This window comes from Excalfactoria chinensis, unplaced genomic scaffold, assembly GCF_039878825.1.
Source record: "Excalfactoria chinensis isolate bCotChi1 unplaced genomic scaffold, bCotChi1.hap2 Scaffold_1018, whole genome shotgun sequence".
Classification (NCBI taxonomy): domain Eukaryota; kingdom Metazoa; phylum Chordata; class Aves; order Galliformes; family Phasianidae; genus Excalfactoria; species Excalfactoria chinensis.
Genome location: NW_027315586.1, coordinates 1 through 14,245, shown reverse-complemented (window position 1 = coordinate 14,245; position 14,245 = coordinate 1). Strand labels below are relative to the sequence as shown.

The following is a 14,245-nucleotide window of genomic DNA, read 5'->3' as shown; positions in this document are numbered from 1 at the left end:
GCCCTGGCTGGAGCAGGAGATCCGGCGCAGCGGGGAGCTGCGCTGGTGGAAGATCAACTGGCTAAGGAGCGTGATCCTGGCGTTCCTGTGCCAGGTGGGGCCGGACAGGGACACGCTGGTGCGGTGCATCGAGCACGCCCTGGGACCCATCACCGCACCGCTCGTCGACGCCCTCATCAGCACCATCGAGAGCCGGTGCGGCCAGGAGGCCCGGAGGATGCTGGGCCTCGAAGACCTCGGCGCTGCCCAGGAGCGGGAGGACGGGCCCGAAGACCCCGGCGCTGCCCAGGAGCACGAGGACGGCTCTGAAGTCCCCGGCGCTGCCCAGGAGCACGAGGACGGCCCCGCTGCCCCGTCCGGTCCCGCCGCCTCCCCGCAGGATTCCGCCGCCCCCAGCGCCGCGCCCTCCGGCAGCTCCGGGGGTCCCGAAGCGGAGGAGCTCCCCGGCACGTCCAGCGGGGCCCTCGGCAGAGGATCCCGGCGCCCCACGAAGAGGAGGGCCGGCAGCGCCCAGCGCGCTCCTCCGCCCCGCAAGAGGCGGCGCCCCCGCCGGAGGAGATATTTTCGATAGCAGCCTGGCCATGCACTCAGGCAGAAGTACGGCGCCTCTAGCGGGACTTTCACAGCTTCCCAATAAAAGATAAAAACACACAAGCACGTGTCGTTCCCAGGGTCCAACTTCCCTTTCGCCCTTCTCGCACACGTCCAACACGGTGCCACTCAAGCGTCAGTGATACCTCAGCACCCTTATTGCTCTCCTAAAATACCTGAAAAGTGATTGCAGCAAAAGATGCCAGACTGTTCTCACTGGTGACAGTGTCACGGAGTAATCTAGATCAATCTTTCTCCATGACGGGGGCAGTGGGCACATGGGCCCCCAAAAACAGGAAGGAAAAAAAAAAGGGAAAGGGGTAGGGAGATGGGAGCTGGGCTCAAGGAAACAAACAGAGCAGTGGCAACGAGCTAAGGAGGAACATTAATTTTACTGACTGTGATATCGGAATGCAAGATAAAAAAGCATAATACAATCTAATTGGAATTGAGGCTAATAAGTAAAGTAAGAGACAGAGGTTTCCAAAGACCGAGAAGCCTACTCTGAAATGGAAGGTGCCACGGCTTGGAAGCACACCCACACCCACTGCCAGGCAGTGAGAGAGAGAGCCAGCGTCACTTATGTGTTTCCCTCTCTGACTGTGAGGTCCTCTGGGACGTGTAGTTCTTCTTCTCTGTGCTCCACATCATGTCATGTGGAATACCAATAGCAAAATTACAAAACCATTAAATCGTTGCACTGGTTTCTAGATATAATTGGAAAGGAGAGAGACAGCCTGCTCTCACTGTAAGATAAGGCTATAGTACGTCGGGTCCTGCATTTTGGTCACAACCACCCCAGGCAACCCTACAGGCTTGGGGAGGTGTGGCTGGAAAGGTCCCAGACAGAAAGGGACCTTGGTGTGCTGATGGACAGTCGGCTGAATATGAGCCAGCAGTGTGCCCAGGTGGCCAAGAGGGCCAATGTCATCCTGGCTTGTATCAGGAATGGTGTGGTGAGCAGGACTAAGGAAGTCATCCTGCCCCTGTACTCGGCATTGGTGAGGCCTCACCTTGAGTACTGTGTTCAGTTTTGGGCACCTCAGCACAGGAAAGACATGGAGCTACTGGAGCAGGTCCAGAGAAGGGCAGCAAGGCTCGTGAAGGGCTTGGAAAATCAACCCCATGAGGGTTTGGATGTGGTGCTCAGGGATATGATTTAGCAGAGGGTTGTTAGAGTTAGGGTACTATGGTTAGACTGGGATTGGACTTGATGATCTTTGAGGTCTTTTCCAACCTGAGTAATTCTATGATTCTATGATTCAATAAATCTGGGTACAGCCTACAGAGACCCAACAAATCTTTTTCCTGCCCTAAGCCATAAAAGCACTGAAAATTAAAGTGACTTTGTGTGATTTTGTACAATTGATACACTAAATCTTAGGAAAGCCAACTTCCAGCTCTTGAGGAAGTTAGTCAAGAAAAGCCCCTGGGAAACGGTCAGTCACCATCAAACTGTCATCAAAGACAAGATGGCAGTTCAGAATTGGTAGATCTTTAAGGAGGCCTTCCTTGGTCAAGGGAAGAGCTGCTGATGTCATCCATCTAAATGTCAATAAGGCCTTTGGTATGGTCTATGAGCTAGCAATATGCCCTCACAGACCGGAAAGCCGAATCCTGGGGTGCCTCTAAAGAAGTACAGCCAGCAGGGCAAGGGAGGTGATCCTGCCCCTCTACTCTGCACTGATGAGACCTCACCTGGAGTGCTGTACCCAGATGTGGAGTCCTTAGTACAGGAGAGATGTGGACCTCTTGGAGCACATCCAGAGGAGGGACACAGAAACGATCCAAGGAGTGGAACACCTCCCCTGTGAGGACAGGCTGAGAGAGCTGGGGCTGTTCAGGCTGGAGAAGAGAAGGCTCCAAGGTGACCTGAGAGTGGCCTTTCAGTATCCAATGGGGAGCTGTAAGAAAGAAGGTAATGGACTCTCTAGCAGAGTCTTTTGTGAGAGGACAAAGGGAAAGAGTTTCAAACTTAAAAGAGGGGAGATTTAGATTGGATATAAGGAAGAAAAAGGCTTTTTACAATAAAGAACAGGTTGTCTAGAGACACTGTGGATGGCCTATTCCTAGAGACAGTGAAGGTCAGGCTGCACCTCCTAGAGACAGTGAAGGTCAGGCTGCACCAGGCTCTGAGCATCCTGATCCATCTGTAGATGTGCCTGTTCATAGCAAAGAAACTGGGCTAGATGGGAGCTATTGGTAATAAGTGAACTGGATGATCTTCTAGGTCTTTTCCAACCTTGGTGATTGTATGATTCTATGATTCTAAAAGTCCCTTCCAATTCAAATGATTTTACAGCTCCTCTCCTGTGTCTGGCATGGTATCCATTGCTAGCAGGTCAAAGAAAGCTAACCTCAGAAGTTTTCCTGACGCGTTTTAGATGTGGCCTTGAACGGTATCACGCCCTGGCTATGCCACTTTGCCTTGGAGAACTGTATAAGGGTTGAAGCTTTGATGTGCGAACACTTGGATAAGAAAGGATCGTGACATAACTGCCAATTAACACAACTTATGCCGGGACCTCGACCATCTGGGGGAAAGAGACACAGCCATGGATGCCATGAGTTCTTCTCTCCATTTACTGCTGCGTCACGCCACACTCCTTACATACCATCCTAATTCCCACGCAGACACGTACATCCGCTACGCAAAACCTGACGCATGCAAGAGGACATATACACACACCTACCTAAACTCCCCACCCACTAACTCTTAACCTACACTCTATCTACTGAGCACTACTGTATGCACTCATAAATCCTTAAGAAGACAACTTTGTAGCCCATTAGGATCATAAAACCCACCCAGCCACAAGTGCCTGCCACAGGAGCGCTGCCACCCAGCAGGTCAGGTTAGAACAGGGCTCTGTCCAGCCTGGCCTGGAGAGCCTCCAGGTACGGTCACCCACAGTTTCTCTGGCAGCTGTGCCAGGGCCTCACCTTGCTCCGAGTGAGGAATTCCCTCTGGCAGCTCCCCTGACCCCCTCTTTTCTCCAGTCAAAACTGTTCTCGCCCTTGTCCTGTCACAATCAGGCCATAGGAGGTTGGTCAGCAACGCACTAGAAATGCCAGCTGGGCTGTTGACATGCAGACATTTACCAGGCTCTCTCTGCTGGGACATCCCAGTATGGGTGCAGTGCAAAAGGCCTGAGGGAGGCCGTCCTTCCTGCTCCTGGAGCATCGGGCTCCTCACTCTGCACTGCCTGCATGAGCCACCGCCCCTCCCACATGGGTGCTGCACCCTCAGCCCGCTGAGGTGGTGACCATGTGTCACGGTTTTATGATTTTTGGTTATCAGTATTCCACACCATAACATCATGTGGTGCACTGGGAGTTAAAGAGTTCATTCTCCAGTTCTGGGTACCTGTCCCAGAAGAGAAGGACTGCACACCCCAAAGGACTTTGTGTTCAGAGAGGAGATAAAGCCCCTGGCAAGGTCACGAAACCAGGCTCTCCTCCCTGCTGCTCAACCCAAATGCACGTCTTAGCACTAGAGGAAGGCCTTCAATTTTGGACACTGATTATATCTGAGAACATTTATTAGCTGCAGTTCAAATTGTATTGCATTATATTGCATAGTAGTATGTTATCTTGCATTTCATCGCCTTATTTAGTAAATTAGTTTGTTTCTCCTCGGATCGTTGCCACTGTTATTTTTGGGGGGTCCCATCTCTCTACCCTTTTTCCCTGATCCCCCTTTCCGGAGGTGCAGTTCTACCCTGTTAGTCTGGAACTGGGCCAAATCAGCCCAGAAACCATGGACACCATGATGTCACAGTGGTGGCAAGGAGCGGCCATTGTGACACGCGGGGCTGGGAGCAGAGCTAAGGCTACTGGGCTGGGGCCGAGCTCAGTGCGGCTTGGTGAGGCGTGGAGGGAGCACTGACTCTCTTGTTTCTCACTGTCAATGCCAAACATGTCCAAAGGGACGAAGAAGACCCCCAGGTCTGGGGAGCAAGGTGAGAGCACCATATCCCTGTGCATGGCTCCCCGCTGCTGGGCAGAGGGCTGCTGGGGGTCTGCCTGAGACTGGGAGGGGGGGAAGGGGCAGGCAGGGGCTTCCCAGCACCACAGGCAGGACCCTTCTGCTCCTTGGCCAGGTGGCCCAGCTTGGGCTGTAGCTGCCCACTGGCACCGCTGGGCCTGCAAAGCGCCCTTCCCCTCCACCCCCTCCAGCCCTGCCCCTCAGGCAGCAGGCGCAGCAGGCACGGAGCAGGCCCTGTGGACGTCCTCCAGGGTTACCAAGCCCTGCCAGGTGCTCACCATTGCTCACGGTTGCTCTCTCCTTCCTCTGCAGTGTGCATGCTGTGCCGCCAGGCACAGGTCGACCCGGACATCTGCGGGCAGACATTTGTCAATGGTGGGCTCCGTGCCCACCACTTCTGCTTGGTGAGTTTCCTCCAGAGCTAGGGCTCCTGCCATGGATGCTCCTTTCCTTTCTGGCCTCATGAGATCCCACTCTTTTCTCTCCCATAGTTCTTTGCCAACGACCTTTTGAAATGGAGAAGCCCAGTGGGGGGAATTTTTGGCTTCCCCCTTAATGCCGTCCGGCGCACAGTCCAGAAGGCGGACAAGAAGGTGAGGACCTGAGCACAATGGGGAGCTTGGTGCCGGCGGAGGCCCAGGCTGGCTTCAGCTGGACACAAAGAAAGCGACTGCAGCCCTTCTAGCTGGCTCCAGGACAAATGCCCACCAGAGCGGACAAGACTTGTCTGCCAGGTGGCTCTGCAGAGTGTGAGGCAGTTGTGCCCACACCCTGCACCCTGGCTGGAGAAGTGGGGCTGGCTGTGGAGGCCCTGGGCCCACCGCTGATGGGGGCTGCTCTGCTCTTTTCAGTGCTGCTTTGTCTGCCGTGGAAGGGGAGCTACCATCAGCTGTGCGGAGGCAGGCTGTAAGCGCAGCTTCCATCTGCCCTGCGCCGAGGACGGGGAGTGCATCACACAGTACTTTGGGCAGCACAAGTAAGAGGCTGTCAGCAGCAGCCAAGCTGCTTCCCCTCCCAGGGAGGAACCTGCAGCAACACCTCTCAGCATCCTGTCAGAGACAGAGCCCAGGCCTGGCTCTCCTTCCTGGTTCTCTGTCTTCTCTGTCCTCCTCGTAGCACTTCTCACGGCACCCATCCCTTCTCTCCTTCTGCCCAGGTCCTTCTGCTGGGAGCACTGCCCTCAGCAGGCAGACGAGGCAGCTCCATCACAGAACACGGTCTGTGTCATCTGTCTGGAGCCTGTGGGAGAGAGAACATCCTACCACACCATGGTGTGCCCAGTGTGCAAACAGGCCTGGTTCCACCGGGGCTGCATCAGGGTAAGAGCCCTACCCTCGCCCAGTGGCTATGGCCAGTGCTCAGCAGCACCCAACCCCGCTCGCACTCATGCTGCTTGTGATTCTCCTGCAGAAACAGGCCATGCACGCTGGCACCATGCTCTTCGTCTGCCCCGTCTGCAGAGCAAAAGGGCGATTCCGTTCCAAAATGGCCACGCTGGGGATCCAAATCCCAGTCAGGTTGGTGTACTTCTGCACAGCTTCGCAGACTCTCAGGCCCAGTTGCTGTGCCTGACCAGGAACTGCCCTGGTAGGCCCGATCTCCGGCCGTCCTGCGAGCACTGGTGTCAGCTTCAGGGAGAAGCTGGGAATGAGCTCAAGGTGGATGAGCAGGGATGCCCTGCATCTGCCTCACACCTGGGGCACCGGAGACTCATCAGATTCCCTCTCTTCTCTGGCAGACGGCCATCTTGGTGGGATGACGAAGCATACCAGTCGCTTCGAGAAAGGCACAGGCGCTGTGATGTCAGCGAGTGCTTTTACCCAGGAGGCAGGGAGGAGGCAGAAAACGACGGGTGAGTGACCTCTGCATTCCTCTGGGGATCTGCATGAGACCTCAGCCTCATCACAGGCTAGTGGAGCAAGGACTGAGCACTAGAGCTGTGCCGGCTGCTCCCTGCCTCAGTTCGCTTTGTCCTCACAGCCGCAACCCGTTTGCTTCCCCAGGCCCTGGCAGCTGCTCCTCTGCAGCTCCTGTGCCACAAAAGGCACACACTGGTTCTGCTCCTTCTGGTCCATCGATGACAACACCTGGGAGTGCGACTCCTGTGCTGCTGTGGATGCTGGTAAGAGGCAGAGCCCTGTGCCGCTGGACTGGGTCGAGGCAAGGCCTGGCAGCGCGTGCTCAGGGTGGCCTTGCCACAGTCTCTGTCCCATGGCGGATGGCAGCCTGTCCTGCCCTGGGGCTGCAGGTTCATCCTGCTGACATTTCTGTCTCTCCTTACAGCATCTCACTCCGACACTGAGCTTAGCTCCCCCAGCACTTCCAGCCTGGTGGTACCAGAGTCAGCCCACAGCTTTCCAGACCCTGAAAACATCATCAGGTCTGGACCCTCCAGCCAGGCAGCAACAGACCCATCCTGCAGCTCCAAGCTGCCTGAGCTGAACGACCAGCCCAGAGTGCCTGCAACAGAGCAGAGGACCATCCAGCCACATTTATCTGAGGAGCAGGACACATCTCGGCAGCGCCAAGGACGTGGTGGGAGGAGACGGGCACCAGCTGCAGGAGCCCAGACCTGCTCCCAGAGCCCCACCAGACGGAGGACAGCACGGTCCTCCAGAACCACCTCGGCAGCTGCACCCAGAAGGCATCCCAGGCAGCGTGGGACTGGCCGCACAAGAAGCCGCTCCCCGTTGCGAGGCCGGGCCTCAGGCTCCCAAAGTCAGCCCAGAAGACGTCGTGGCAGCAGCCGTACAACAGCCCGAGGTGCTCAGAGCAGCACCCGCACCTCGGCCACACCAGCACCATCAAGGTCCTCAAGGGCTTCCCCGCTGCCAGCACGCAGCCGACAATCCAGGCAGCGAAGGCGGGCCAACACTCGAAGCCGATCCCCAGTGGGGCGTCGCGCTTCAAATTCCCGCAGCCGGCCCCGAGGAGGCCGAGGGAGCCGGTCCAGGCAGCGGGGACCAGCCCGGGCACGAAGCCGCTCCCGCGTCCAACAACAGAGAAGGCGCCGCCACAGCCAGTCCCAGAGACGGCGCAGAAGCAGCCGTGTCCCATCCTCCCGTGATGGTTGTGGTGCCAAGCGGCGAAGAAAATAATCCTAGAAGATTGCCCACATACATTGGCTTCGTTCTTCGGTGGGCCAGCCTGGGCACAAAGCCACTCCCGGGTCCAGCAACAGAGACGACACCCCCACAGCCACCATCGTCAGAGAAGATGTCCCCACAGCCAGTCCCAAAGACTGTGTGAAAGCAGTCGTGTCCCATCCCCCTGTGATAGTTGTTGTCCCAATTAGACAAAAAAAATAAACCCTTAAAATACTCCCTAAAAGTTGGCTTCATTCCTCTCTGTTTGTCCTACAATGGGCAGTGTTTGTGAGCCGAGACCACAGGGCTGTCTTCTTCCCAGCACCTTTCCAGATGGAGTTATCTTTAGATCTGTGTCCGTGATGGGGGGCTGCAAGCCCACAGGCCCACCGGCCTTGAAAAAAAGGGGGAACCTCAGAGGGGCGTCAACAGTTTACAGGCCAGTTCAGCCCATTCCCACGACTAGCACAGATGAGGGACCCATAAACCCACAGCCCTGGAAAGGGGAAAAACAGGGAAGAGTAGGGAGATGGGAGGCGAGCCTAAAACAAAGCAGTGGCAACTATCTGAGGAGGAAAGAGAGTTTACTAAATATGATATCGGAATTCAGGCCAGCACGTGCTGATTTCATTCCTCAGGGCACCATCGCATTCTGTTGGTAACTACCCAAATCTGTTTTTCCTCTATCTGTATATTTCTGTGTATTCTGATTCTTGAGGCCCTTTCCATTCTGACGGAGGTCTGAAGGGCATTCCACCACCCACGCAGATCTTCCCATTGTTGGCCTGCTGCGGCTGGCTATTTGTGTGAATCCCGTGTAAAGACTGTTTTTGCTAAGACGGACAAAAAGTTAGAAATAAATTACAAAATTCAGACTCGAATCCTCAACCCAGTTTCATTGCTGGTGCCAGTGAGGTTCTGAGAAGCTCCCCACAGCCCTCAGTTCATCATGAGGTGCGCAGCTGTCACCAGATGGAGAGAGGACAGAAGCAAGCGTTGGGTTTTACACTGCACAAATGGAGTGTTTTGCTCAGGCAGATAAAAGCCGTGCAGACCAAAATTGGCTGCCTCAGAGCAGCCCAGGAATGTGTGTCCTTCGGTCTGCCCTGTTGGTGCCAGGAGGCTCCCTCACTTGCTGTGAGCAGAGGGAAGTTTGCCTGACTCCGCCAGAGGTACCATCTCTTCCTCTATGAAAAACAGCTTTGCTGGGTAGGTCAGCATCATGATGCAGATCTTAATGAAAGATTCGGAGATGTCCGAACAAATCAAGCTGTTGTGCCAACTTGATGCTCCCAAAATCTCTCTCTCAGCATTTTTTCTCCTTGTACTTCTTATTTTTGAGATACGAACAAGGGGAAAAACACAGGCCAGGATTCTAGTATTTCTCATGTCCCTGAGTCCTGCATCCCTAAAGCCTCTAGGTAGGTACCAGGGCAGTAAATAGCCCCTACCTTCCCCCGCCCACCACCACCACTGTAAGGGCAGAGCAAGTCCAAGACTGCCTCATGAGACGAAATGTGTACAAATCCATGGGGCCAGATTCAGAGAAGGACTTGGGGTTCCTGGTAGAAGTTGGGCATGAGCCAGCAGTGTGCGCTTACAGCCCAGCTGTCTATCATCATGTCATGGAGAACAGGAGAGATGCCTGAAGACTGGAGGATAGCCAGTGTCATTCCAATCTACAAAAAGGTCAGGAAGAAGGACTCACATCCATCCCCGAGAACGTGTTGGAACTACTGATTCTGGACATCATCTCCAAGCAGGTGCAAGGCCTTGAACATCTCCACCAAGGGAGGTTCCCTAAATGTGGGGGTTCTCTCATCAGCGGTGGCCTCACATTCATGGAGAAGATGGAAACTGGGTTAGGCTGGATGAGCAGGAATGCTCCAGTGGGATACCAGGACTATGGCCCTTGTCAAGGGACAGCTCCTCTCCTGTGTCTGGCATGGTGACCATTGCTAGCAGGTCAAAGAAAGCAAACCTCAGAAGTTTTCCTGACGCGTTTTAGATGTGGACTTGAACGGTATCACGTCCTGGCTATGCCACTCTGCCTTGGAGGTTTAGATTGGACATAAGAAGGAACATTTTCTCTCAGAGAGTGGTCATGCACTGGAATGGATGCTCAGGGAGGTGGTGGATTCACCATCCCTGGCAGTGTTCAAGAGGCGTCTGGATGAGGAGCTACTAGATATGGTTTAGTGCTTGTGGTAGCAACAGTAATGGGAGGACAGTTGCACTGGATGCTCCTGCAGGTCCTTTCCAACCTTGCGATTGTATGATTCCATGCATGTAGCTGTAAGTCATTTAATTTGAATATGACTTATATAAAGATTAGAAATCTTGTGAAAAAAATATTAAGTAAGGGAAAGGGGGCCAGTAACAACAGTTAGGATGGCCTCATCTTCTTTTTTATTTATTTATTTATTTATTTTTCTTTTAATCTCAAAAAAAGCCATCTGCATTTTATAATGTACAGTTTGAAACGAACACTAACTGTATGGTCTCCAGAAAATCCGAAATCATGGGAGTGAAAATGAAATGTGCTAAGGCATACATGTTTGTTTATTCGTAAATTAAGGGCATCACATTATTTTAGCAGTGAGAATTGAAATCCCTCTTGGCAATGAGAATTATATATTGCTTTTGATACACAGAACATCTGTGTATAAAAGTCTGTGGAAGAATTGCATAAGGACCAAGATCCAAACCTGGCTTTCATGTAGGAGAGCAGTTGCTATTTTTTCCCTTTCTTCAGGTCTGAATTATTCATTGAGTAAGTGCTGCTGCTTCCATCCCTTGTTTCTTGCTTTTCCATCTCTGTTCCTTTTCATTACCCTGCCTTGATGTTCTTGACCCTTCATTTCAACTTCTTCACAAATCCTTTATTCCCACCTAATTCACTTCCAGTATATCATCTCTGATGTATATCATTAAATTATTGGTGCTGATGTTGAACAATCATCACAGGATTTACAAACTGAAAATGAGAAGAAACTGTGGATTTGGACCTTTGCATTCATTGCATCTGCCTTCAGATTTGGAAAGCACCATCATGGCATGTTGGCAAAGATTTGTTTGGAACCAAATGTATTTGAAATGCTGTTTTAAAACGAGAACACTTAAGCACTGTAGAATGAAAAATATCCCGAACACTACTATATTAACAGGACAAGAAAGCCAGTTCCAACCAACAAGTTGTGTGCTGGTCGCATTGTCATCAGAGGTTTTCAGCCTTTCAAACACTGTCTTTAGGTTTTATGAGCATGGACAACTAAGGTGGCATCGGTAATTTTCTGTTTAATTAGCACAGGCAAATATCACTTATAGATAAATCTGTGCACAAAAGGTTCAGGCTGAAACCTCATTTTTACTAAAATGTACTGTTCAGGAGCTTTGATTCTCCTTAATTCCTAGGGAAAAAGGTGTGCTGTAAAGGTTATGTTTGATGCTAACTTCCCTAAATTTCTGGGGTATTTGCTCCAGAATTAGTTTCTGAGATCTGACTTTGAATTGTTAAATCATTGCACTGGTTTCTAGATATAATTGGAAAGGAGAGAGACAGCCTGCTCTCACTGTAAGATAAGGCTATAGTATGTCGGGTCCTGCATTTTGGTCACAACAACCCCAGGCAACCCTACAGGCTTGGGGAGGCGTGGCTGGAAAGCTCCAAGATGGAAAGGGACCTTGGTGTGCTGATGGACAGTCGGCTGAATATGAATGTACAGTTCACTACTGAAGAAACAGAGGAAATACATGAACAATTAGAGTTGGTTTAATCAGAGAAAAAGAAAGGCCTGTGAATTAACGTCAAATGTAGAGCATCAAAGGTGGACAGGAACGAAGGGGAAGGTACAGCACACCAGGAACAGGAAAAGGAGGAAATATCTGAAACACGGGTGGTTGCTGTGGGGGCGGACAGCCCATGGCGATGCCCCAAGCAACAGGCTGTGACATCACCAGGTGACGGATTGTGACTGCTCAGCCCTCACTGCTCATAGTGGGGTGCCGGCAGAGCCTGGCTCAGTCTGGCTCGTTCCTGGACCGTGCTGAGCAGCTGTGCGAGGCTTGGAGGTCGAGCAAGATTTTGGCTGTGCTGTGCTGGGTCGTGCCTGGGGCTGCTCGCAGCATCTCAGTGCCTGACCCACAGCATCGCTACTGTTTCCCCGGCCCTGCCCAGTGCAGGCAGCTGGGACGCTACTGAGTGCACCCGCAGCAGCGGAGGTGAGTGGTGTGGGGACATGTGGGTCCCTCAGGGCAGTCATGGGCTTGGGAGGGCTTCCTGCTGAGGACTTGCACACCCTGGGACAGCGAGTGACCGTGGCCTCTCTTCCTCTTGCAGTGAGACACCTCCTCTGTAGCTCTGGTGAAGAACAACTCGTCATCCTCAGTTCTCCCAGCCAGCTGCAGCAAGGAGACCATGTCTGCAGAAGAGGCATGGACATGTTCCATCTGTCGCGATGTGCGACAGGACATGACCAGTGTGATTCCATGCAATCACACATTTTGCCTCGGCTGCATCCAGCGGTGGGCGACTCTGAGGGACAGCTGCCCGCTCTGCAGGACGGCCATGCAGACCATCCGGGTCTGCGTGCGGGGCGACAATCAGTTCGTGGACTGCATCGTCTCCCCGCCCGCAGTGCCGGTGCCCGCCGGCTTCAGCACCACCACCGGCCCCAGCGGCGCTGCGGCGTCCGCTCCGCCCTCTGCACCGGCGTCCCCTGAGCCCATGGCCGCGGAGCCGGAGAGAGTGGGCGGCCTCCCTCCGGAGCTCTGGGCTGCGCTGTTCAGGGACAGACGAGACATCCTGGACCCGGTGCTGCCCTGGCTGGAGCAGGAGATCCGGCGCAGCGGGGAGCTGCGCTGGTGGAAGATCAACTGGCTAAGGAGCGTGATCCTGGCGTTCCTGTGCCAGGTGGGGCCGGACAGGGACACGCTGGTGCGGTGCATCGAGCACGCCCTGGGACCCATCACCGCACCGCTCGTCGACGCCCTCATCAGCACCATCGAGAGCCGGTGCGGCCAGGAGGCCCGGAGGATGCTGGGCCTCGAAGACCTCGGCGCTGCCCAGGAGCGGGAGGACGGGCCCGAAGACCCCGGCGCTGCCCAGGAGCACGAGGACGGCTCTGAAGTCCCCGGCGCTGCCCAGGAGCACGAGGACGGCCCCGCTGCCCCGTCCGGTCCCGCCGCCTCCCCGCAGGATTCCGCCGCCCCCAGCGCCGCGCCCTCCGGCAGCTCCGGGGGTCCCGAAGCGGAGGAGCTCCCCGGCACGTCCAGCGGGGCCCTCGGCAGAGGATCCCGGCGCCCCACGAAGAGGAGGGCCGGCAGCGCCCAGCGCGCTCCTCCGCCCCGCAAGAGGCGGCGCCCCCGCCGGAGGAGATATTTTCGATAGCAGCCTGGCCATGCACTCAGGCAGAAGTACGGCGCCTCTAGCGGGACTTTCACAGCTTCCCAATAAAAGATAAAAACACACAAGCACGTGTCGTTCCCAGGGTCCAACTTCCCTTTCGCCCTTCTCGCACACGTCCAACACGGTGCCACTCAAGCGTCAGTGATACCTCAGCACCCTTATTGCTCTCCTAAAATACCTGAAAAGTGATTGCAGCAAAAGATGCCAGACTGTTCTCACTGGTGACAGTGTCACGGAGTAATCTAGATCAATCTTTCTCCATGACGGGGGCAGTGGGCACATGGGCCCCCAAAAACAGGAAGGAAAAAAAAAAGGGAAAGGGGTAGGGAGATGGGAGCTGGGCTCAAGGAAACAAACAGAGCAGTGGCAACGAGCTAAGGAGGAACATTAATTTTACTGACTGTGATATCGGAATGCAAGATAAAAAAGCATAATACAATCTAATTGGAATTGAGGCTAATAAGTAAAGTAAGAGACAGAGGTTTCCAAAGACCGAGAAGCCTACTCTGAAATGGAAGGTGCCACGGCTTGGAAGCACACCCACACCCACTGCCAGGCAGTGAGAGAGAGAGCCAGCGTCACTTATGTGTTTCCCTCTCTGACTGTGAGGTCCTCTGGGACGTGTAGTTCTTCTTCTCTGTGCTCCACATCATGTCATGTGGAATACCAATAGCAAAATTACAAAACCATTAAATCGTTGCACTGGTTTCTAGATATAATTGGAAAGGAGAGAGACAGCCTGCTCTCACTGTAAGATAAGGCTATAGTACGTCGGGTCCTGCATTTTGGTCACAACCACCCCAGGCAACCCTACAGGCTTGGGGAGGTGTGGCTGGAAAGGTCCCAGACAGAAAGGGACCTTGGTGTGCTGATGGACAGTCGGCTGAATATGAGCCAGCAGTGTGCCCAGGTGGCCAAGAGGGCCAATGTCATCCTGGCTTGTATCAGGAATGGTGTGGTGAGCAGGACTAAGGAAGTCATCCTGCCCCTGTACTCGGCATTGGTGAGGCCTCACCTTGAGTACTGTGTTCAGTTTTGGGCACCTCAGCACAGGAAAGACATGGAGCTACTGGAGCAGGTCCAGAGAAGGGCAGCAAGGCTCGTGAAGGGCTTGGAAAATCAACCCCATGAGGGTTTGGATGTGGTGCTCAGGGATATGATTTAGCAGAGGGT

At 53.9% G+C, this 14,245-nt stretch overlaps 1 protein-coding gene across 1 annotated transcript; it reads left to right on the top strand.

Annotated features, from left to right (window-relative positions):
• Positions 1-4,501: 4,501 nt before the first annotated feature.
• LOC140264785 (PHD finger protein 7-like) lies at positions 4,502-7,677 on the top strand. Its single transcript, XM_072360693.1, has 10 exons — positions 4,502-4,553; positions 4,892-4,983; positions 5,071-5,172; positions 5,431-5,555; positions 5,736-5,898; positions 5,990-6,096; positions 6,318-6,431; positions 6,583-6,701; positions 6,863-6,920; positions 7,197-7,677. The coding sequence occupies exons 1-10, from the start codon at positions 4,502-4,504 to the stop codon at positions 7,675-7,677; spliced, it is 1,413 nt and encodes a 470-aa protein (XP_072216794.1).
• The last annotated feature ends 6,568 nt before the right edge of the window (positions 7,678-14,245 follow it).

Coding starts and splice junctions, on each gene's coding strand:
- LOC140264785 (XM_072360693.1), top strand. CDS start 4,502: ATGCCAAACATGTCCAAAGGGACGAAGAAGACCCCCAGGTCTGGGGAG. Junction 5,899..5,989: donor TCCACCGGGGCTGCATCAGG/GTAAGAGCCCTA, acceptor ATTCTCCTGCAG/AAACAGGCCATGCACGCTGG. Junction 6,432..6,582: donor GAGGAGGCAGAAAACGACGG/GTGAGTGACCTC, acceptor TTGCTTCCCCAG/GCCCTGGCAGCTGCTCCTCT.